This window comes from Paecilomyces variotii (genome assembly GCF_004022145.1).
Source record: "Paecilomyces variotii strain CBS 101075 chromosome Unknown C8Q69scaffold_15, whole genome shotgun sequence".
Lineage (NCBI taxonomy): Eukaryota > Fungi > Ascomycota > Eurotiomycetes > Eurotiales > Thermoascaceae > Paecilomyces > Paecilomyces variotii.
The window spans coordinates 404,192-424,444 of NW_021167154.1; the positions used below are offsets into that span (position 1 = coordinate 404,192).

Consider the following 20,253-nt stretch of genomic DNA (forward strand, 5'->3'; position numbering starts at 1 on the left):
ACCAAACTCTTCCAGATTTGGTTCTTCAATTGGTTCCTGAGCTTTGTATTTGCATACAAAATGCGCCATGCTTTCTCCAGAGCTTCTACTTTTCTTAAAAGTAAGAGGACTGTTCAGCATATGAGCGAATGATGTGGTGTATACATTTTACACCGTTGGAAAGGTCTTAGCACATCTGAGAATATCCTATTTGAACCGCTTATTGAAACCCTAGCGAGTAAAACGCCCTTGACCATATGCCCAGGATATCATACAATGAAAGTAGTGCCAGTGCATTCTGTCCTTAACCCCCTCCTTCACGCCTTGCTCTGACATCTCTCATTAAGGCTTTTGCTTCCTCGACCTCTACTCCGTCCTGACATAATTCTCCGGCCAACTGATCGGCGCGGTCGAGGTCGCCGTGTCTGAGTGCCCAGCGCGCGAGCCACAGTCGAGCTTTGGAAGTCGTAGCCGTAACGCCAGTGCCACCAACAGCTTCATTTTCCTCGTCTTCGTCGTCGTAGAGCTTTCCGCGACGGCGACGGCTGCGCCCAGTTTCATCTCCCGATTCAGTTTCCGCGTCGGAGTCGTCATCAGCATCCTGATGGATGACTTCACCGCTCTCTTGCTGCAGCGTGAGCTCCATGTATGCAGCAGCTTCTTCCTCGTCCTCTAGGCGTTCGTAGAGGGTTGCGATCTGATATAGGGTTTCTGGATCCAGGATCTTTCGACCCGGTCCGCCTTGTGAGTCACCTGGTTCATAGTACGAGCCGGCGACGAGAGCGCGTTTAAGTGCTTTTATGCTCTGCTCGACACGGCCCATCTTGGCGTAGCATGATCCCACCGCCTGCCACATCTTAGGATCGTATGGTCGGAGAGCTGCAGCGCGTTGGTAGTAGAAGAGAGCGTAGAAAGACATATCCAGGACTTCATATGCCTGGCCCAGACCATACCAAGCGCGGTAGTCCTTGCGATTGACATCCACAGCGCGGCGGTATGACTCGATGGCGGCGTGGGTGTTCTTCATTTCGATGTATTCGTGGCCCATAAGCGTCCACGCTGACAAGAAGTTGCGGTCTAAGGTTAGGGCACGACGGAAATACATGACCGCTTTCTCGTGTTCAGATTTAAGGGAATAGTAGTTGCCCACAACGCAGCATGTCTCTGGACGGAACTTGTCCGTTGCGGTTGCGAGTTGAGCAATGAAAGCAAGCTGTGGTCGAGCTCCCATAACGTAAAGGATATTCGAATAGTGATCTAGACTGTCAAGACGATGGGGTTCTGCTATGAGAATGTCGGAAAATAGGTGTGATGCTTCCTCGAAGTCTGCTTCGAATAAGCGCAGGAATTTGAATGTAAGCGAACAGACGTACCTTTAGAGTGATAATAAAGGAGAGCTCTTTGAGTCTTTAGAAACGAGCTGTTGGGGAAAATAGATTCGAGTTCTGTTAATGTCTGGTGAGTGTCTTCCGTTGCTTGATACAGCTCTTGGCTGCAGTAGCAGTGGAATATGAGGGTCATGATATTTTGCGGCAGCAGATCAGCTACCTGCCTGAGCTGTTGGACAGTTAGCACCCAGATAGGCATGAAAGTATCCAAGAAACATACATCTTCCGTCTTGGACAGCAAATCATTCAATTCCTGCCAGGCTCCCCAGTGGAAAGGATATAGATGAACACTGCGTATCAACCATTTTTTGGCCTCCTCTTCGTTTTTGCCTTTCAATAAAATGACGCCGTAGAGGTATTCCAGCCACCCTTGGCCACGGTCTTCCAAACCCCCTTCCCTTCTTTCTGCAAACCACCCCTCCAGACCCCTAGCGAGCTCTGGCAGTTCACGGTTGACAGTCATGCCGCCATCTGCGGGCCCTAGTACCATTTCCGTCTCTTCATCTTTGCGCTTTTCTCCTGCGAGGTATTTCGCGTACAAGGCGAGGAACAGCGACTTTTGACTCAAGCGGGGATACGGATTCCTGGTGTTGGTATTTGCCTTCAGACCAGCAAACGGAGACGCCTTTGTCTTCCCTTTCTGCGGTGTCAGGGACGTTCGCGATTTCGTGTTTGGAGAGACAGATGAGAGAGGTACAGTAGGTATCGTCGGAGGAAGGAAGACGGCCGCGCAGCGGTCGTATTCACGAGTGTCAAAGTAGGACTTTGCGAGAAGGTATTTATGTGCTTCCTGAGCTTCGAGTGTAGCTTCTAGAGGATCTTGGTTGCGAAGAAATGGGTTACTGGGAGCTGTGGGAGGCTCCGCAAGGTCCATGGGCGAATCGGGGTCAGTCTCGGAATCGTCGACGGGTAATAGAGAATCTAGCATCTCAGCAGCCCTAGAATATGCCATCAATATTGCACAGCCGCTCAAGAACCGTGACATATTACCATTTGGCTGACTGATACAAGCAGCGCTCCGAACACTTGATGGCCGCATCCTCCAGGCGATGCCGTAGATCCCTGATGTTATCCTCCGTAAAGGTGACTGCCATAATCGTTTCTGAGAACCAAACTGGCTCTCTTACCCAGGATACACGCGAATCGGTCTGTGGGACTTTCTTTCTCTGATGACCGGACGGACTGGACTGGTCGTCAATCGGAGCTGTCGACTGTCGAACTTAGGACTCAGCAATTGGGGAATCCAGGCTGGAACAATTCGTCAACATCCTAGGCTCAAAAATAAGCAATATGTCAGTGATCGTAATTGTATATGGTGCGAGCTTCTTATTCGCAGGAAACAGGATCTAGATTGCGTTAATATCCAGTCCACGCGTGTCTCCGGAGCCATGCAGTTGGACGCGACAGCAGAATACTTAGAAAGCAGTCACGGGGTGAGCGTCAGTCGACATACCAGCCATATCAATTATCCACAGTCAATTGAGCCCCGGAAGCACTTTTAGAACAATAAATGGAGAAGCGTCAAGAGACCGTCGGCTTCGCAGTAACTGCTCACCTAGATACTGTGAAGCGCGAACCAAATCCGCGGGCAAACAAAGCAAACACTCGACGCGGGGTTATCGACTTGGTGTAACTAGAGAATCTTACTTAGAATTGTGCTGCCTCGCCCCCTTTTCTGTCCGTCATTAACCGTCATCAACGGAGGTTTACTTCTCTTTTCCATTCTTCCCAGCCCGGTTCGACTGTGCTTCTCAAATATGGCGACTACCGTCAAGCGTGCGGACTTCGAGGCGGTCTTCCCCTCGTTGGTGGAGGACCTCAAGGAGGCTGCGAAGAAGTACAATGTGCCGGAGAACGCTCTCCAGTGGTTTGAGAAGGTTAGCTAGTAGTTCAGTTGCTTTCTATGTCAACTGTTTATGCTAACGAGATATCTTAATTGCGCAGTCCCTCAATGTCAACACTCCTGGCGGCAAGCTGAACCGTGGTCTCTCCGTTCCGGATACCGGCCTGGCTCTTCTCAAGAAGCCCCTGACAGACGAGCAGTTCAAGCACCTCAGCATGCTGGGCTGGCTCACGGAGCTTCTGCAGGCCTTCTTCCTCGTTAGTGACGACATCATGGACAGCTCCATCACTCGACGTGGCCAGCCCTGTTGGTACCGCCAGGAGGGCGTGGGCATGATCGCAATCAACGACGCTTTCATGCTGGAATCCGGTATCTACATCATTCTCAAGAAACATTTCCGTTCGCACCCCGCGTACGTCGATCTTGTGGAGCTCTTCCATGAGACCACCTGGCAGACCGAGCTGGGTCAGCTGTGCGACCTGATCACCGCCCCAGAGGACAATGTCAACCTGGACAACTTCTCCATGGAGAAGTACATGTTCATCGTGACCTACAAGACTGCTTATTACAGCTTCTACCTTCCCGTGGCCCTGGCTTTGCACTACCTCCAACTTGCGACGGAGGAGAACCTCCGCCAGGCTCACGATATCCTCATCCCTCTTGGCCAGTATTTCCAGATCCAGGACGACTACCTGGATGCCTTCGGTGACCCAGCAGTCATTGGAAAGATCGGTACTGATATTCAGGATAACAAGTGCTCGTGGCTGATCAATCAGGCACTGCAGAGAGCCACACCCGAGCAGCGCAAGACGCTCGACGCCGCCTACGGTCGCAAGGACCGTGAGCTCGAAGCCAAAGTCAAGACCATCTTCAATGAGCTGCAGCTGGAGCAGGTGTACAAGGACTATGAGGAGAAGACTGTTGGCGACCTGCGGGCCAAGATCGCCGCCGTGGACGAGACTCAAGGCCTCAAGAAGGAAGTTTTTGAGGCATTCCTCGCCAAGATCTACAAGCGCAGCAAGTAAGCGGTTGCTGTCAATGCTTGCTAAATTATACATTCTGCCTGGCATCAATTTATCTTCTATGTTTGATATTTCACTTTTCAGAAAGATATCCCTGCCGGCAAAGCATTCCATTCTCTGTGAGATATTCCCCATACAGTTGTTGTTCGTCCAGGCGTGAAAATAGCATGACGCAGGAAACGGCATATGCATAGAAAAGTGCCGCGGAAATTCATCACAGAATCCATATTTTAATATTTTACTCGCATCCTTTTACCCGGTTGCGTACACCAATATCTTTATTCATAGGACTCGCTCAAAATTGTCTACCCTGGCCATCCAATCTCTTGGAAAAGCCGGCACAAATTCTTTGTCTTCTTCTCCCCACCCGCCAGCCATCATTGCCACAGCCTGCAATAACCCTCCACTTCCGGGAAAATACGGCGTGGGTGCCTTTCCCTCTGATCCTATGGGCATGCCGACGTCGTCAAACTGGAAGTACTCGTCAACCAGATACCTCACGGCCGCATCTACATCGCCTAAACGCACTGAATTCATGGCAAGCATGGGAAAGTCCCAACCCCAACAATCAGTGAAATTCCAAGCACGGGCAACCTCGACCGCAGTGGCAGTGAGAATGGTGCGGTTCAGAATGTCTGGTGCGCAGGACGGTGCGGGAAGCAGGCCGTAGATAGCTGTCAAGGCTGGATGATCCATCACGGTCTGGGGGTCCCTCCACATGTTAGAGATTCCTTCGTAGAGAGTGTAGGTTTCCTCTCCCGTTGGGGACTTGGTGGTGGGAAGCGGTGCGAGATGTGCTGCGACAGTATTCCATGTCTCTGGAACGGTCTCATTCAAGCGCTGTTTCCAAGTGATGGCTGTATCCAGGCCGAATCGCCAGTATGCGAGTTCAAACGTAGGGTTTGTCGTGCTGTTTGGAGGAGTATTTTCTGACGCTGGGTACATGGGCGGACCTAGGTCATAGACTTGGGTTGATTCGTTCCAGAACGCAAATGAGGCCATGAAGTCTGCAGACTCCGTTAAGATATGATCCCATTTCAGCAGAACGGCTTCGCGCTGCGATGGTCGCTGGTGCTGATACTCTGTCTCAGCGAAATAAAACACATGCGGCTGCTGCCATATTAACAGCGAATTTATTTCTCCTGGAGCCGACCGTCCTGTAGGATCGGTCATCTTTCCCCATCGTGCTCCGTCGTAGCCTTGATTCGCTGCGCGCTGGATTGCGGATTGCAAAAATCGGTTGTATACATCTATACTTCTCTCAAGCAGATGCGATTTACCCCATGTTAGCCAATGCACCGAGTGCCACAGGTACATTTCCATATGGAACTTTCCATACCAGCCATTGTTCACGAGGCCAGATTCCTGTGGCGGATCTCCCCCTGCCTCATTGACAGCAAGGAGATATTGTGACAGAATAATCCGTCGTTGAAGTTCAATGGCGGTGGCGTTCTGAGTTGCGGTCAGATCGATGAACGCTCCGGTCTCCCAGTAGTCCTTCCACCAGTGCGCAGCTGTGGATTGGATTGTGTCCACACTTGCATTTAACGGAGACGAGGCTGACGGTGAGAATGTCACTGTTAATTCGAAAACCTCGTTGCCAACGCTGTTGTTGTGCGTCTGCGGCTGGAGTATATACCGATGAGTGCCCGTCACTGGTCTCATTCGAGACTTCTCATTCCATCTCAAATAGGTGTAATAGACGGTGTTATCCATCTGGTGCGTAATCTTCGCAGCACCATGCGCTCCATTTCCATTCTCATTCTCGAGATCGGTCTTATGCTTGTTGACTGCATCCCAATCACCAACGTACGGAGCCTCGAATTTATTCACGTCCGTCGCATATGGATAATCCACAAAGAACCCTAGTCGGCCCTCATTCAGCAGCATCGAGGATGTCTTGACGGCCAAAGTGTCTGTGTGTGGATCTACCACGGTAGTGACTTCGACCTCTGACCCATTGACCGTAAAAACAGACCTGACAGATCCAGAATAGAGATCCAATTCCTGCATTGCAGAAGAGACATCTCTCTCCATCAACACGTTGATTGCCACATCTCCCTCGAAAAAAGCAAACCCTACCCTCCCCAGATTGACCCTATGCGGATTCGCGATCAACCACTGCGAAATCTCCGGCTCTGCAGGATTCGGCTGGTCATAATTCACCAGCCTGCCGTGCGTCCACCAATCGAGCCCCGTGAAGTTTGCAGGCGTCGTATTGTTTGGCAGTGAGGTATTGTGCCAACCCCATGATGACAGCGTGTTGAAAGGTTGAAGGGTCTGGAGACCGGTGATGTCGGCTCCGAAAGCGAAATTTCCGTTTCCGATCTGGATGGGAGTTGTGTAGTTGGATGATACAGTGCGTCGGGTTGGGTTGAAACGGGTGATGATGGGTTGTCGGACGATTGTTCCTTGGGATAGGGAGGTGTATAGTAGGAGGATGAGGGGGAGATTGAGTTGAAGCATTGTGAATGGATAGAAAGCTTGCGCCCTATTCCAACTATAGAATCAGCCTGATAACCTCAATCCTAACCTCGTGTAAGAGCGTCGCATCCCTCTTCATGTATAAGCAACACTTTATACAAGGATGCAATATACATATATGTTCTCCGTGGACCGACCATCTCTAATCCCCAAGCTGAAGCGGGACGTCATGGCTAAATATACTTATTGTGCTGTCAGAGTGTTCGGACGATATACGGAGTACTATATTTGAATTTCCACCAATGATAGATTTCCGACGGTTCACTGCACTTGTTTCCCCTCCTGATCGCAGATATAGAAAGCTTGCTTGATTGAACTAGAGCCTGGGCGAACCCTAGGTACATATGTACATACTTATAACTTATAAGTATGGGTTCGCCTAGGTCACGCGACACCAGTGAACAGAGCGGCCAAGAGGAACACCCGAAGGGTCCAACATCCAACAACTACCGACGTAAGAGACTATATCTACTCCGCTATTCATTTCTCTGGGATTTAGCCTTCGTCTCTCAACCAAAGTGAGGTTCTTGTGTCTCTCTTTTGTGCCACTATGACGTCCATTTATGAACGAGCTCTCCTAAGAGACAAATACAACCAAGCACTATCGGGTTTGGTCGAAAGACTAGATTCCCAAGCCCAGGCAGCTTATGGACAGGACGAACTTACTAGCCTCGGCATTTCTCTTAGATCTTTTGATCCTTATGACAGGAATTTCCTCAATTCTAAAGCCTGCCTCTTTAGACCTATGACCTTGGAGGAGTTTAGAAAATATTCTTTTCCCGAGTCTGAACTCGACGGGGGCGGTATTGATTATTATATCGACTTTGACGCAAGCTATGATGAACCTGCAAATATGAAAAATGTTTCTCCTTCAATTATCATGAGGGAAAGAGCATTTCAAACCTACAACTATTTGCAAGTCTGTTACGTCTACTTGCGCAAGCAGATTGGGCGAGATGATGAATATCTTGAAGAAATCACTGGATGGTCCCAAATCAAGTAAGTAGTCCTAAATCGAGTAAGTTTTCGAATATATTATCAATGAAATTTTGGTTCTAATATATAATTTCGATAATGCAGACATGACAATTCGTTCTGGGATAATGGACAGAGACTAATGTATGGCCATCGTGGAGACTTTCTACATTGGGATACATATGCCCAGAGGGAGTGGCAGGACGACGACGATAACCCAGAAACACTTCGCCCGCATATTATACTCCTTATTTGCACTGGAGCAGAAGCCAAAGATAATGAATTATTGCTTGGCGAATTAGGACCTATTGCACAAGCAATTGAAAACCGTCTGCAGCAGAAGGAATTTGAAAAAACATCGCTTTTTCCAGTAAGTATATTTAACCTTTCTTTTTGCCCTGCTATCTTGCCCAAGTCTGATATTTAACTGCGCTAACCCATTCTAATCTCAATAGGTACTGGCTATATCTCTTTTTGGGCCGCGACATGGCCGTCTCCTGCAAGCCCATTTCGACAAGTCTGGTATATTAAAAGTTCTGGTTTCGCCTATCTACAGCTTTCTATCTAGGACCGACGCACCCTCCGAGCTTTTTCTTCGCTACTATGTCTCTGAACCTCAGGATGGTCCAGAGTACGAGTTCTGGAGCGAAGAAGAAGACACAGCAGCCCAGACCCACCAGTATGTTGCCCCGTTGCCCGGATCCGACATTGAAAACATCCCCCCCAAAGAAGGCGACGTCCTATGTTGATAAGAGAAGTTCCGCAAGGCAGGACCAACGAAGAAACCCTATGTTGTGCTTGCGACAGAAACAAGTACGCAGATAGTCGCCTTGAGTTTGCCTCTGGATCTCGACGATTTACTTTGGCCATCAATCAAGTGGTTTCAGATAAGCTTTCTTCCTATGATATGATACGTGACTACGAACTGGAGGAATCGTTATAAGAAAAGACTCAATGGCATTATCGGTTGTGCCTACCATGACTGATTCTCGCATTACTTCTGGAAGCTGCCTCTGCAGAAAAGTCGAATACGAAGTCGTCGGACAACCATTGACGAAGAAGGTTCTCTGTCATTGTGATAATTGTTGCCGTGCAACTGGATCTATCTTCATGGCAAATAATTTCTATCGGAAGTCTGTACGGTATGGTGTTGCGCTCTGTTTTGCTTTACTCTCTTTTCCCCGCCTGTTAACTCCCGCGACGGGCGTCAGCAAAAGAGCTTATTAGATACTAATTTACAAGTCGTACTTAGCAACTCCGCATTCTCCAAGGAGAATAAATTCTACGAACTTCTGAGGACACTGAGACAGATGCTGGACACTCTGTATTATGTTATTTTTGCAGTTCGTGTGGCTCGCCATTGTTTATCACCAATCCTTTCAATATTATGCTCAGACGACGCCGTTATTATTAGTACTGGAACGATGAACAACGCAGAGGGCAAAGATTAGATACCTGATCAAGAATCTTTCTGTAAGAGGAGAGCCGTATGGTTTCCACAGATTATAGGAACTAAATTGTGGAATGCGATGCAATGAGTCGATATGGCCGAATGGACCTGACCGTGGCAGCCCCTTAGTAGAAGGAACCATGATTGAGCCTGCTTTGCGATTATCTACCTAGTATTTTCAGTAGTGGAATACGCCAGACCGATAACTGATCTCACTGTTGTTTGACTTCTATATATCGGGTCAGTAAAGACAAATTGGAGGCATTGGACATAATAACTAGAGGACTCCACTTTCTCTGTGTATAGCCCACGAAAACGTCGTCTGGAAAATCAAGGCCAATTAGACATGTCGCAGTAGATTATCTTACAGTAGATATCTTTGATGAATACCTTGCTATAACGATCACGTCTTAGTCTGAGTTCTCAGCATATATTTTCTGACACAGGCGAAAAAGGCTCGGATCTATTAAATGCCTCTTGTCTCGGATGGAATTGAAAAACGTAACACTTTCGGGAAAACTTCATATGCTGTGAAGAAGTCCAAGTCTGGCGATCAAGTGACTCATCCTTGAACTATCGCGATTCCATACTGTAACCAGGACACTACAGTGGCGCGAAAAGCAAATCATTTGACTGGAACTAGGGGGAAAAGACGACTATACACAATGTTTAATATAATCATCATGATCATGAGCTGCACCAGACATCGTGAAAAAAGGGTAGTGTATTAATCATATACTATTCGGAATTCGATTTCAAGGATAAACGTCACTTGCAGATCTCCCTTACAAGTCAGCAGCGTAGATGGTCATGATTCAAGTAGCGTGGCTCACCATCCCATGTCTAGTTCCCATTTGGCACCCCTGAACATGTTGGACATGTCCGTCGACGATTGTGCGAACTCGCCATATGTACATACCTCCGGCCAGGGCTCCGGATGATTCTCGGGACAACGATGCGGATCTCGACCTACAACAATATGCCTACAGGCATATATAATTGTCGTAACCTAAGTTTGACACATACTTTGATCTTGGTCAGCGAGTCATGCAAGAAAATAAAGAGGTTTCCCACATATAATATATTAGATAAATGAAGTTTTGCGATGTTGGTATGACGAGGAGTTCGGTCCCAAGAGAGATCCTTTCGGAGGTAGGAATCGGGAGGGTTGGGAACAGTATATAACTATATTACATACCATCTGGCATTGGTTAGAGATATCAGATGACAACTTGCAGATAATAGTCCATAACGATTCACTCAATGATCTACGCAATATCTGGACGAGTTCCCTTTGGACACCGCGTACATATCGGGGACCATCTTATTGGTGGTTGATATGTTCAAGGTCTGAAACTTCGGCGCTCAATGAGAGAGATGGAAGCCTTAGAATCGCCGTCGACTACTGTATACTGAGTTATCGATATTGAAAGAGTGTAGCGAAAGTTTTAATTCCAAATAAAGGCGCAATCCAGGTAAAGCATCCAGGTAAATGGGAGGAATATATGTAGATAAAGTTTACTCGACCATCCGAACGCCATCCGCAGTGCATGAGAAGAACTGGTATAACTTAGGCAAATTCAATGTTCAGTTGCCTAATAACTATATCGCCGTTTGTAATGTACTTTTCGTCGCGACGCGATTTCGTATTTCTCATGACTTATGTTCAAGTACCGCTTGAGTGGCCTTCAAAGCACCGGTAATAGTGAGACAGAAAAATGGAGACAGGCCGTACATTATCTGCAGAAGTCAGCAATGATCTAATCGATGTGTGCATTTTTCTACATACCGCAAGGACTTTGGCAACCGCAAACTTCTCAACCTCCGACACCTTGGCAAATTCTGCCAGACCTGAGATAATCAACGCGGGAGGACCAGCTGGCATAAGCATCATTGTGAACCACAAGATTGGGTTATTGCGCACCAGGCCTGTTTTGAGAGCAAGGGCATAGATGAGAGAAATGCTTATTCTGTATAAAGTGCCATCAGTAATTGTAGAAATAAAAAATCAAAGCATAATCCTGTCTAACTTACGCTGGCCAGATAACTAGACGGATAAGGAAGATTGTAAGGATCGCTCGCTTTGGGACTTTCCCCGAGCCTTCGCTGCGCTTCATTCTTTCAAAGCTGACACCTAGCTTTGCTCCCACGACAAACACTTGCGATGTTGTGAACAGTTTCCCAACATTCTTCACACTGGCTGTCAACCAAGCGTTGAAGATTCCTCCTTCGTCATATGGGTCGAAAAAGGCCTTGTGGAGGGGAGGCACCAACCCGAGAATGGTACCCGTCAGAGCACAGAGGATAGCCGTGTCCACAAATGGAGAATCAACGGACACTAGTTCCTGTTTGACGCGTCTGGGGAAGAGAGAGAAGACGTAGTTTGCTCCGTGCTTGAATGGGGAGACCATCTTATGGCCGGCCTTGTGTACGGATTCGGGTAACAAGGGGGTCTCTTCATCCAACTGCTCCTCGCTTGGCTCAGTATCCTGATTGTTTTGTCCCCCGTTCTGCTGATTTTCTTCGTCCTGGTCATCTCCACCGCGTCCATTTTGGAGCATCCTAGGGCCCGTCGCATAAGCTATCACCTTACTGATGACAGCACAGACCAGGAAATAACTCTGTGCCTGTTCAACTGCGTCAGACATTGATTTCCCGTCCGGAAGAATCAGCTTTAGACTTCCAGCACTCTCTAGCGACTGCATCAGAAACAATGGTAGAGAAGTGGTGTTATTGAAGGCACATGCCGGAGTGACCCAGGGTGGTAGTCTCAATAGTTTAGTGATAAAATGAGACATCAGAATGGACAGTACGGTGTATGCAGTCGACCAAACTGTAATAGAGTAGTGTTAGTAGTTTCTGTACAGCATGTATAGTCCGATCCTCCCTACCTAATACTGGGATATAATCGAGTGCAGTGTCGAGATGCAGCTGAGAACCCAGATTGACAACTATCAAAGCCGGCAGGAAGACCCTCACACCTAGTCCAGACAGATCTTTGATCGACTGCTCCTTCAGTAACTTCATCCTCCTTGCAACAAGTCCCCAAAAGAGAGTAAACAGAACGGAAACGCATGCCTGTAAGGCGCCCAGAAAGGGCTCAAGGATACCGTCAGAGGAAGTCATAATCGACGGGTGCAATTGAAGCGTGCAGTTTTTCTGTGCCCGCCATAAATGAGCAGCAGTGCACTTTTTATTCGAAAAACTCTGGAGGATTCAGATCTTGGCGGTCGGTTCATGTTCCCTGGCTCCAGGTAAAGATCCCCAGACATGTCATCATAATTACGCCAAGGGACCACACGAAGATCAGGAACAAGAACCTGGTCACTGGAACACTTATCAGCACAACTGCTTGTCATGATACGACTCAAACGACTCAAGGGTATAGAAATATCAAGATCTGGAAGCAAGCCAGCGCCACTGGAGATGCTAAGATGTAGGTAGGTACCTAGGTACTTACATCCGTCTAAGCTTCGATCAGCACTTGGCCGTTTACTTAGTGTCTGGTCTCCAACGCTCTACTTACACTAACTACTAACTATCCACTTTACTTCCTGCCTTAGACAGGCACTACTCCTCTTTGGATATTTGCTGCTCCGGTAGTGAATTTGTCTTAAGAAAATAATTGGACTTATTCTTTAGTTAAAAGGTACTAGCCCAGCCCATAAGCCTCTGCCACTGTGAGGATATCCCATCATACGTTTCTAGTAACCATATCGTGAAAGCCATTAACCTATTACCATGTATCATTGTCAGTTTAATTCAACACTCCGATAGCCAGCAGATACTTACGCAACCGAGGTACCCTGGTTAAGGCTATTCTTCTTCGTCATCCTGCTGCGTAGCAACCAAGCCTTCTAATATCTGCTTTCCTTCTTTGGCGTCGTCCGTATTCCAAGGTTTCAATCCATAGTTAGCCAGGAAAAAAGTCCAGCCGCCATAGCTCTTGACGATAGCTCGCTCCGCCGGGGTGAGGGGTGGCTCTGCTCCTATGTGAGTTTATTGCCGTAGAGGCTAATTAGAAAGAGCACTTACGAAGACAATCACTTGCAGGCATATTTGTCACAGTTTGACAACAAGTGGACAATGAGATATTTCGGTTTTTGGAAAGGTAACTCGTTGACTTCTGGGGTTCAGATAGATGCTGAGAAACAATACCTCTTAAGCGGTGCTCCGGTCGGGCATTGTTGAACACTCTTGGCCGCCCTGTTTACTAGTGTCACGTGATCCAATGACCCTATATACTATATAGGGTTCTCTAACTGGGTATGGACAGTATCTAGCGATTACCTACCCAAGAAATAATGTATAACCAACAAATCTTCGACAATGAATTGGACATATTCATGAGCCCATGGTGAATTAAGGTCTTTGACTCAAGTCAATCTAATGACGCGTAGCCATTCATAGTCTTTACTATGCTCTTAAATGCGCTTCCACCATTCCTCTGCTTTATAGTGGTGGGCGTATTCTGAGAATATAAGGGGCATTGACTGATAGCAAGACATGTTGAAGAAGTAAGAATGAGTTTGATACCAGAATATTTATTCCAAGATCGTTCTCGTTGGAAGTGACGAAGCAGAACGAACATGTCAAGGCCGCGCTTTGAATAATCGAGCAGCAGAGCAGAATCAGGTTTTCTACGCAAACTTATTGATGTCAAATCATTGTTCGCATCCGTGGATCCATACAAGATCTTCACACCAATAATATTATTGGGGGTTCACTTTCAGCTGGCACTGAAAACCTAGGCCTAACTTGAACTTATCCGGAGATGGTACCTGTACTACCTAATATATAGTAAGGCTCTTTGGAGCATAGCTAAACTGTGGGTATGACATGTATTATTTGGGGTCTGTGAATCGGGATCAGCGGCATTAGCATCAGTACTTGTATTAACCTTTGCAGATCGAATCTTGCACTCCACTGGCACACTTTCAGCTAAGCCATCGTATGTACATCCTCTCAATAATTCCTTGGCTCAGAAACCTTGTGCGGCATTTTTGTAAGTGAATACTTCTACCTAGCTTGGATTGGTATATACGCATACTGTGGGATCCTATACGGTTCATCTTTCCTAGCACTGTTCGCCTGTCCTTAATTTGAATCCAAGCTTCTTTTTTAATTTATAACTATTCTCTGCGTATCTTTAACTATTCGAATATCACATAAAGTAAATATAGCCAATAGGGAAAGCCAGTGGTCTTTTAATGCTGTGATTAGGTACCTTTTAACAGTGGCTCGGCCGGTGCCTCTCGGAAGGCTTCGGGGGACTTGTAGGTGGAGCCCTGAGAAGATGTATTTGAAATTCTAAGAGCATGTATAAAGAAATAGTAGTTACATCGTGATGTAATATGGATATAGAGCTGCCCAGGTGGCAGGGATCTCGGATGGGTCAGAGAGAGACTACCGCAATTCGAACAGTGTATTAGGCTTGATATAAAATTGGCTTCCATCCACGACTTTTACATTATTCAATTTACTAGATTTTCTACTTAGAAGATCCCAGATTATCGGCTTCACATCAAACTTACCAAGGAAAATCAAACTCACACAAGACTTCCATTATGAGGTTCTTTCTCTTTTATTGTCTTCCCTTATTTGCTGGTTTGACTACAATGGCACAACAAATGATTCTCGAGTCTATGCCAGCCGAAGCAGCGCCGGCGGCAGCAGTCTCATTTGAGAGTTTCCGTTGTAATTGTAAGACATATTCTTTTTTCCTCTTACATGTCACATAGGAAAAGACCTCTCATAGCTTCTAGCTGGCAAAAGGGTTGCTACGATACCTGGATCCAGGGCTACAAGCGGAATTAACTACGCCTTTTCTCTGCCTACTTCAAATCCAGCAAGTGAGTAAATATAGAATGAAGGATTAAAAAAAAATGAAGCTGATTAAATACCTAGGCTATGTTTGGACAGTCACCAAAACCATTGACAACAGAATATCAAAAGAAACGTCGACTGCATATTATCCAAAGAGATTTTACAATCATGGGCCTGTACTCACCGGCTTACCAGATGGCTGTGGTAATGCGTTATCTGAGTATCCGGTTCCTGATCACCACACTACGGTACCGTATAAAGGCGGGAAACCTGACGCATTTCGGGCGATCTATGCGGTCACAACAACAACAAAGACAGAAGGAAAAAGAACACAGACGATAAAATCACCTACGTAAGTACCGATTCTCTGACATAGAGATCTTTGAATTCGATACATGGTAGTAAAATGGGCACTTACATTTCTTTAGTCTTTGTGGGATGGTTGTTCATCCTTCAGAAAGGTATGGAAAGGACTTCAGGGCATGCAGTACCTATACTTGATTACATTGAAGTGGCACAAGGGAATTTCTGCCTTAAAAGTGAATTCCAGAAGCTCTCTCTTCTCCAGCTACATTTGGACACCCAGGAGGTCTGGTGTCATAGCTTGAGACGAGTCGAATACTGCGAATTTTATTAGTACTGGCGCTCATGATCGGGTACAACATCTGCTTACATTCAGTTGCTATTGAGCAAATTGCTACAAGTATGAGAAATAGCAAAGGAAGAGGGTGATAGTAAAGGATGGCTCCATTTCTCCGACAAAATACATTTATGACTTAAATTTCGGGCAAAAAACCCCCTCATAATCTCATTCAATGCTGAAATCAGTAAGGTCCCAGCTGGCACCCGCGAGAGTTAAAAGTAGGAGACGAACTACCTATTCACCTCCAACAATAGCCTGTTGCATATGGCTGCATGCTACTAAGTACATACATAGATACCCGTAGCCCTAGTATTTAGTTGCCAAACGGTGGGGCAGTTCACCGCAATGTGGGTCCAGCTGAAGATAAAGGCCACGAGGCAACCAGCAGCTTGGATATCAATTGAACATTGATTATACGATAATATGTGGATTCATCCATATACATATAGTGTACGTTGAGTCGTCCAATGAAGTGGAAAGTTCACCCATAGCCGGATGGACCCGCCAGCCTTCCAGCCAACCGTGGTCCTGTATAAGGCAGAATGTATAGAGTTACATATAGTTAGTTACAGCAATACGGTGTGACTAAACTAGTGATTAAAGCGTTCAAAATCGGGTTGTGGCTGGCTGGATCGGAAATTCAGAATACCTGCATATATCTTCTCAGATCGGCAGAGGGGTAGCATTCGCTTCCTTGTAAATCTATTCTTCCAATTCTGCGCCAGCTGAACTTGGAAGATGATGTGAGTGGCAAGATTGATGGATCATATAATGTGCACCATACGGAGTATAATTACATCTTCGTTGCCCTGCAGATCCCTATTTGCAATAACCCACCAGGTAAACATAATGACGGTGATGTGCTGCAGTTGAAGCAGATCGCTGCGGGAGGTTCCCATTCTCTCGCATGTATTATACGGAGTAATAGGCAGTCAATTACTGAAATACGTATATCGGCAAGGTTTATGATATTTGTACTCGTCGATGACGCAGAAGCACGGGGAATCGATTCCAAATCCTTCTAATTTGACTCCCCACAAACCAGGTAGTTAACATGCAGTGTGTGATCTACATCACTGACACACTTTCACAGAGCTGAAAGACGGCACGTTCGCACGCGATGATAGCTGCCGCCCTCCACATCGCATCTCCGAAGCTTCTTCGGGGAAACAGTGGCAAGGAATGTGATGATCCTGCGTGGTTGTCACAGAAACGCTTAACGCCACCAATGTTGTATAGAGCCTATTCATGTTCCCGTTAAGGAATCAATCAAACGCTAGTCAAGGTAGAATGCAAGATTGTGATAAGGTTAAATTCTGTAACAGGCACATTGCTGAACCTCGTTGGTTTAGGATCGATTGGCCCTGTCCGGTGGAATATCCTACGCCGACTTCTCAATCCTGATGGACTGTTCAGTTGAGCGGCCACGCAGCCACCTATAGATCGTGAAAGAGTGATTGGACTCTTGTCATGGGAGTAATGGTACTTTTGGGACCTTATTTTGGGTATATATATGCCTTGGAGCTCTCTCTTCATCGTGTTCCCCATCATCACTTCCATCTTTCCTGAAGCTGCAGTCCACACTCAATACCTACTACTACAACGCCAAAATGACAACCCCGGAAGCCAAGAAGTTGCTCCTCGACATCTACTTTGTGGATCAAGCCACAAAGGCTGCTGAACTCGAGAAAATCGTCTCAGTGCCGGAAATCGAGAAGGAGAAAACCTTGTCCGAGGTCCGCGACCATTTGCGGACGAACAAGGCCCTGACTCTTCGCGAGTAAGTTCTCCCACCAATAGTAAGCAATGAATACGTCTTAAATATTTGCAGGAAGACATGTAAATTCTGCACCACTTCTTGTGCTGAGCTCAAAGATACACTTTCTTTCTCGGACTATATTGACCTGGTCGCTAACAAGGACAAGGAGCCCGGTGTTAACAAAGATCAGCAGCTAGATGTCTTGGAACATCCCAAGAATGGGAAAGAAAATATCAGGATCTATCTCCGGTCGCGTAAACGCTTCACCGAGATGGATGAAGGCACAAAGGAGTTTCTCAAGCAGAAGTTTGATTTTGAATTAAAGGTACACCCAGCATTAATAGATTGAGACATTGAAATCGAGAGCTCACATCATCACAGAAAGCCGAACTCCTGCCTGATAACGCGCGTGAATCACTCAAGGGATCCTATAGTCATCGAGACTTTATGGCCGAGGTTGGAAACGGAAACATCATGTGAGCCCCGACTCCCATTTCCTTCAATAGTCACCCGAGAATCACTGACTTTGCACCAGTCACCCAGTTGATATGTCTGAGGAGCAGTGGCATGCTGTGACCGAGACAAACGCTCTTCTACATGGCAACACTATCTGGAGAGCAACAATCGAGTCTCCGGCGAGCGTAGAACGGGCCATTTATCCTAGTAAGAGTGTTCAGCTTACGCAATTGTATGGAAAGAAGAGCTTACGCGATCAGCCTTCCGACTCAAGCAGCGCGCCATCGAGTATTATTTCGATGATAAAGACAACAAGAATGAACCCGTCGAGAATGCTGGGACAATGTCGGCTACAGAGACAGTACGTCGAATGAGCCAGATGAGTTGACATTACTGACCAAGTCCACAGACAGAAATGCTCCGGATACCTCGGTTCATTGTCACGGACGACTCCTACGTCGACGTCTCCGAGCATAAATCCTCCGTGGCGTCGGCTATAGCTTCCAGCTCCTTGTCCAAGAGTTCATCCGAAGTTGCTATGTACGTTGCTGCTTTCTTATTGTTTTAGTTGTTATGGGCCATTGCTAAGAAAAGTAGCGGAGGGGGTGCCTACGGATATAGTTTAGGCGTCTCTGGAGGGCACGAATACGAAACCAGCGAACGCAGCCAGCAAAGAAACCAGACGGAGACCAACCATATGGTCGTTACATACAACGTCGGTGTTCAACCAGGCTTCCCCTTCTAAGACTCAAGCTAATGCAGAAGTCTAGTTTCCGCGTGTCATTGTTAGCCTCGACAAAGACAGTCTCGAGCTTACCGAAGAATGCAGGGAACATCTCAGGAAGATCAATTCGAGAGAGGACGCTGGAAGCTTTAAGAGGAAATTTGGTTCGTGTGATACAGCTCCGCTTTTTGATTGGTATTTAATGATCTAGGTTCCTTCTTTTCCACCAAGGTCCAGCTTGGAGGCCGACTGCACTCCACGCAAGAGTCTGCTGCCGTGACGGGCAGCAACATCGGAGAAAAGACAAAGAGGTTGAAAATCTCGGCCGGTATATCCTTCGCCGGGCCCGGTGTTCAGGCGACCCTCAAAGGTGGCTATGGGAGTGATACTAATAAAAGAAACGAGACATCTTCCGCTGCGTTTGATAGCCAGATGACGTGGGATGCCAAAGGAGGTGACACTCTCCTCTGCAATAAGTACTGCCCAGCTTCCAGTTTCCGCGATCCAACATATGCTGACAATGAGACGCAGTCCCCCCGCATGGTGCAAGACTGTTTCATCGTATTATAACTAGCGCGTGGTGAAGGTGAGAACATTAAGGGTGCTTTGCGGAATATGTTTGCTAATAATGACCAGCAAGATAACCTTGTGTCTATTACTGACATGATCTGTGATGTTGAGAAGGATGTTGGTGAGAAGCTTAAGAGGTTTGAAGGGAAGCCAGTCAATTCCAAGGTCGATATCTGCTTCTTGCACAAGCCGAGTGGAAAGTATCTCGGATTCAACACAGAGGAGGATCCTCTGCGTAAGCGCTCCCCATGCACCCGTATACACACATTAGACCAGCGGATCTAAGCTGACTCACGAGACCAGCGCCCATCTTGCTTAAAGACTTCAATAAGAGAGGGTTTACGCCTGACGCATATCCACACGTCACAGAGAGAGGGCCAAGGAAGACAGTATCTTTGAGTAAGTCGAAAGATGGAAATGCACAAGTATTTTCGCTGCATGGGACCATGATAAACGATGTCAAGCAACGCGCTAGGGTAAGCCGACCTCCTGTGTCTTTGGTCTGTGAGCCGATTTTGGAGACTTTGCTGAGCACACACTATCAGGTTATGGCGGATTATGCGTACACCGCTTGGAACGCTGACATTGACAACTACACGGGCTGCGTTCCTAGGCAGGCGTATTTCCCATACAGGAGAACGCAACTGCAAGAAATCCCTACAAAGAAGATTGAGACGCCTGTCACATTCCATTTCAGAGCTGTCAATTCTCAGACAGAGGACGGTCTTCCCCAGGGGACCGAAGTCGTAATCGACGTGTACGCAGGCAGTGTGTTGCTTGGCGAGGTACGAGGTGCAGAGGGAGAAGAGGGAGCCGTGGTGGTTGATCGGGGGGCGAAGGACGGTAGCCTGTTCCGGAAGGATACAGATATTGTGTCTACGGAACCGTTGGTCTTCACTCTGCGATACCAGCCGTATCACTTGAACTCGAAAATAGACTTTGTACCGTATCTAACGACTCAAAAGAAGAAACCGGCGGCGCAGCTGTGACTCCTGCTTTCAAGGGCGAGCTCAGCCCACCTCAGGAGATTATACCACCCGAGTACCTAAGTATCTAGCAATTACCACATTGAGAAGGAAAGAGTACAAGGAGCGATCATTCAATCTCTCTGACTCCATGGGAAAGGTTATAAGT

The 20,253-nt window shown here is 47.0% G+C and overlaps 8 protein-coding genes across 8 annotated transcripts; 4 read left to right on the forward strand and 4 right to left on the reverse strand.

The window, feature by feature from the left end:
• Positions 1-81: 81 nt before the first annotated feature.
• On the reverse strand, positions 82-2,730 carry C8Q69DRAFT_114424 (cell division cycle). The gene is made up of 4 exons (XM_028625146.1): positions 2,358-2,730; positions 1,588-2,305; positions 1,353-1,536; positions 82-1,305 (listed from the first exon to the last, which is right to left on the reverse strand). Exons 1-4 carry the CDS (start codon positions 2,459-2,461, stop codon positions 284-286), a joined length of 2,028 nt encoding a protein of 675 aa, XP_028481639.1. The 5' UTR covers positions 2,462-2,730; the 3' UTR covers positions 82-283.
• Positions 2,731-2,851: 121 nt separating this feature from the next.
• On the forward strand, positions 2,852-4,375 carry C8Q69DRAFT_114383 (isoprenoid synthase domain-containing protein). Its single transcript, XM_028625145.1, has 2 exons — positions 2,852-3,244; positions 3,312-4,375. Exons 1-2 carry the CDS (start codon positions 3,125-3,127, stop codon positions 4,233-4,235), a joined length of 1,044 nt encoding a protein of 347 aa, XP_028481640.1. The 5' UTR covers positions 2,852-3,124; the 3' UTR covers positions 4,236-4,375.
• A 139-nt stretch (positions 4,376-4,514) lies between these two features.
• C8Q69DRAFT_531045 (Six-hairpin glycosidase-like protein) lies at positions 4,515-6,698 on the reverse strand (the record flags this gene model as incomplete). The annotated part of the gene is made up of 1 exon (XM_028633743.1): positions 4,515-6,698. The coding sequence occupies one exon, from the start codon at positions 6,696-6,698 to the stop codon at positions 4,515-4,517; it is 2,184 nt and encodes a 727-aa protein (XP_028481641.1).
• Positions 6,699-7,266: 568 nt separating this feature from the next.
• On the forward strand, positions 7,267-8,440 carry C8Q69DRAFT_510514 (hypothetical protein; the record flags this gene model as incomplete). Its single annotated transcript, XM_028633195.1, has 3 exons — positions 7,267-7,715; positions 7,797-8,061; positions 8,147-8,440. 3 exons carry the CDS (start codon positions 7,267-7,269, stop codon positions 8,438-8,440), a joined length of 1,008 nt encoding a protein of 335 aa, XP_028481642.1.
• Positions 8,441-10,794: 2,354 nt separating this feature from the next.
• C8Q69DRAFT_488780 (auxin efflux carrier superfamily) lies at positions 10,795-12,267 on the reverse strand (the record flags this gene model as incomplete). The annotated part of the gene is made up of 4 exons (XM_028632071.1): positions 10,795-10,881; positions 10,931-11,111; positions 11,176-11,974; positions 12,033-12,267. The coding sequence occupies 4 exons, from the start codon at positions 12,265-12,267 to the stop codon at positions 10,795-10,797; spliced, it is 1,302 nt and encodes a 433-aa protein (XP_028481643.1).
• A 229-nt stretch (positions 12,268-12,496) lies between these two features.
• On the reverse strand, positions 12,497-13,344 carry C8Q69DRAFT_480904 (hypothetical protein). The gene is made up of 2 exons (XM_028631554.1): positions 13,177-13,344; positions 12,497-13,124 (listed from the first exon to the last, which is right to left on the reverse strand). The coding sequence occupies exons 1-2, from the start codon at positions 13,196-13,198 to the stop codon at positions 12,958-12,960; spliced, it is 189 nt and encodes a 62-aa protein (XP_028481644.1). The 5' UTR covers positions 13,199-13,344; the 3' UTR covers positions 12,497-12,957.
• Positions 13,345-14,759: 1,415 nt separating this feature from the next.
• C8Q69DRAFT_501711 (hypothetical protein) lies at positions 14,760-15,741 on the forward strand (the record flags this gene model as incomplete). The annotated part of the gene is made up of 5 exons (XM_028632372.1): positions 14,760-14,844; positions 14,907-14,993; positions 15,049-15,319; positions 15,396-15,428; positions 15,480-15,741. 5 exons carry the CDS (start codon positions 14,760-14,762, stop codon positions 15,502-15,504), a joined length of 501 nt encoding a protein of 166 aa, XP_028481645.1. The 3' UTR covers positions 15,505-15,741.
• Positions 15,742-17,220: 1,479 nt separating this feature from the next.
• C8Q69DRAFT_515369 (hypothetical protein) lies at positions 17,221-20,108 on the forward strand (the record flags this gene model as incomplete). The annotated part of the gene is made up of 12 exons (XM_028633364.1): positions 17,221-17,390; positions 17,442-17,694; positions 17,751-17,845; positions 17,905-18,032; positions 18,086-18,186; positions 18,235-18,365; positions 18,423-18,540; positions 18,596-18,713; positions 18,761-19,110; positions 19,186-19,354; positions 19,423-19,595; positions 19,665-20,108. The coding sequence occupies 12 exons, from the start codon at positions 17,221-17,223 to the stop codon at positions 20,106-20,108; spliced, it is 2,250 nt and encodes a 749-aa protein (XP_028481646.1).
• Positions 20,109-20,253: the final 145 nt, after the last annotated feature.

Coding starts and splice junctions, on each gene's coding strand:
- C8Q69DRAFT_114424 (XM_028625146.1), bottom strand. CDS start 2,461: ATGGCAGTCACCTTTACGGAGGATAACATCAGGGATCTACGGCATCGC. Junction 2,306..2,357: donor TTGTATCAGTCAGCCAAATG/GTAATATGTCAC, acceptor GGCATATTCTAG/GGCTGCTGAGATGCTAGATT. Junction 1,306..1,352: donor CCTTTATTATCACTCTAAAG/GTACGTCTGTTC, acceptor TATTCGAAGCAG/ACTTCGAGGAAGCATCACAC.
- C8Q69DRAFT_114383 (XM_028625145.1), top strand. CDS start 3,125: ATGGCGACTACCGTCAAGCGTGCGGACTTCGAGGCGGTCTTCCCCTCG. Junction 3,245..3,311: donor CTCTCCAGTGGTTTGAGAAG/GTTAGCTAGTAG, acceptor TTAATTGCGCAG/TCCCTCAATGTCAACACTCC.
- C8Q69DRAFT_480904 (XM_028631554.1), bottom strand. CDS start 13,198: ATGCCTGCAAGTGATTGTCTTC. Junction 13,125..13,176: donor GCCTGCAAGTGATTGTCTTC/GTAAGTGCTCTT, acceptor ACATAGGAGCAG/AGCCACCCCTCACCCCGGCG.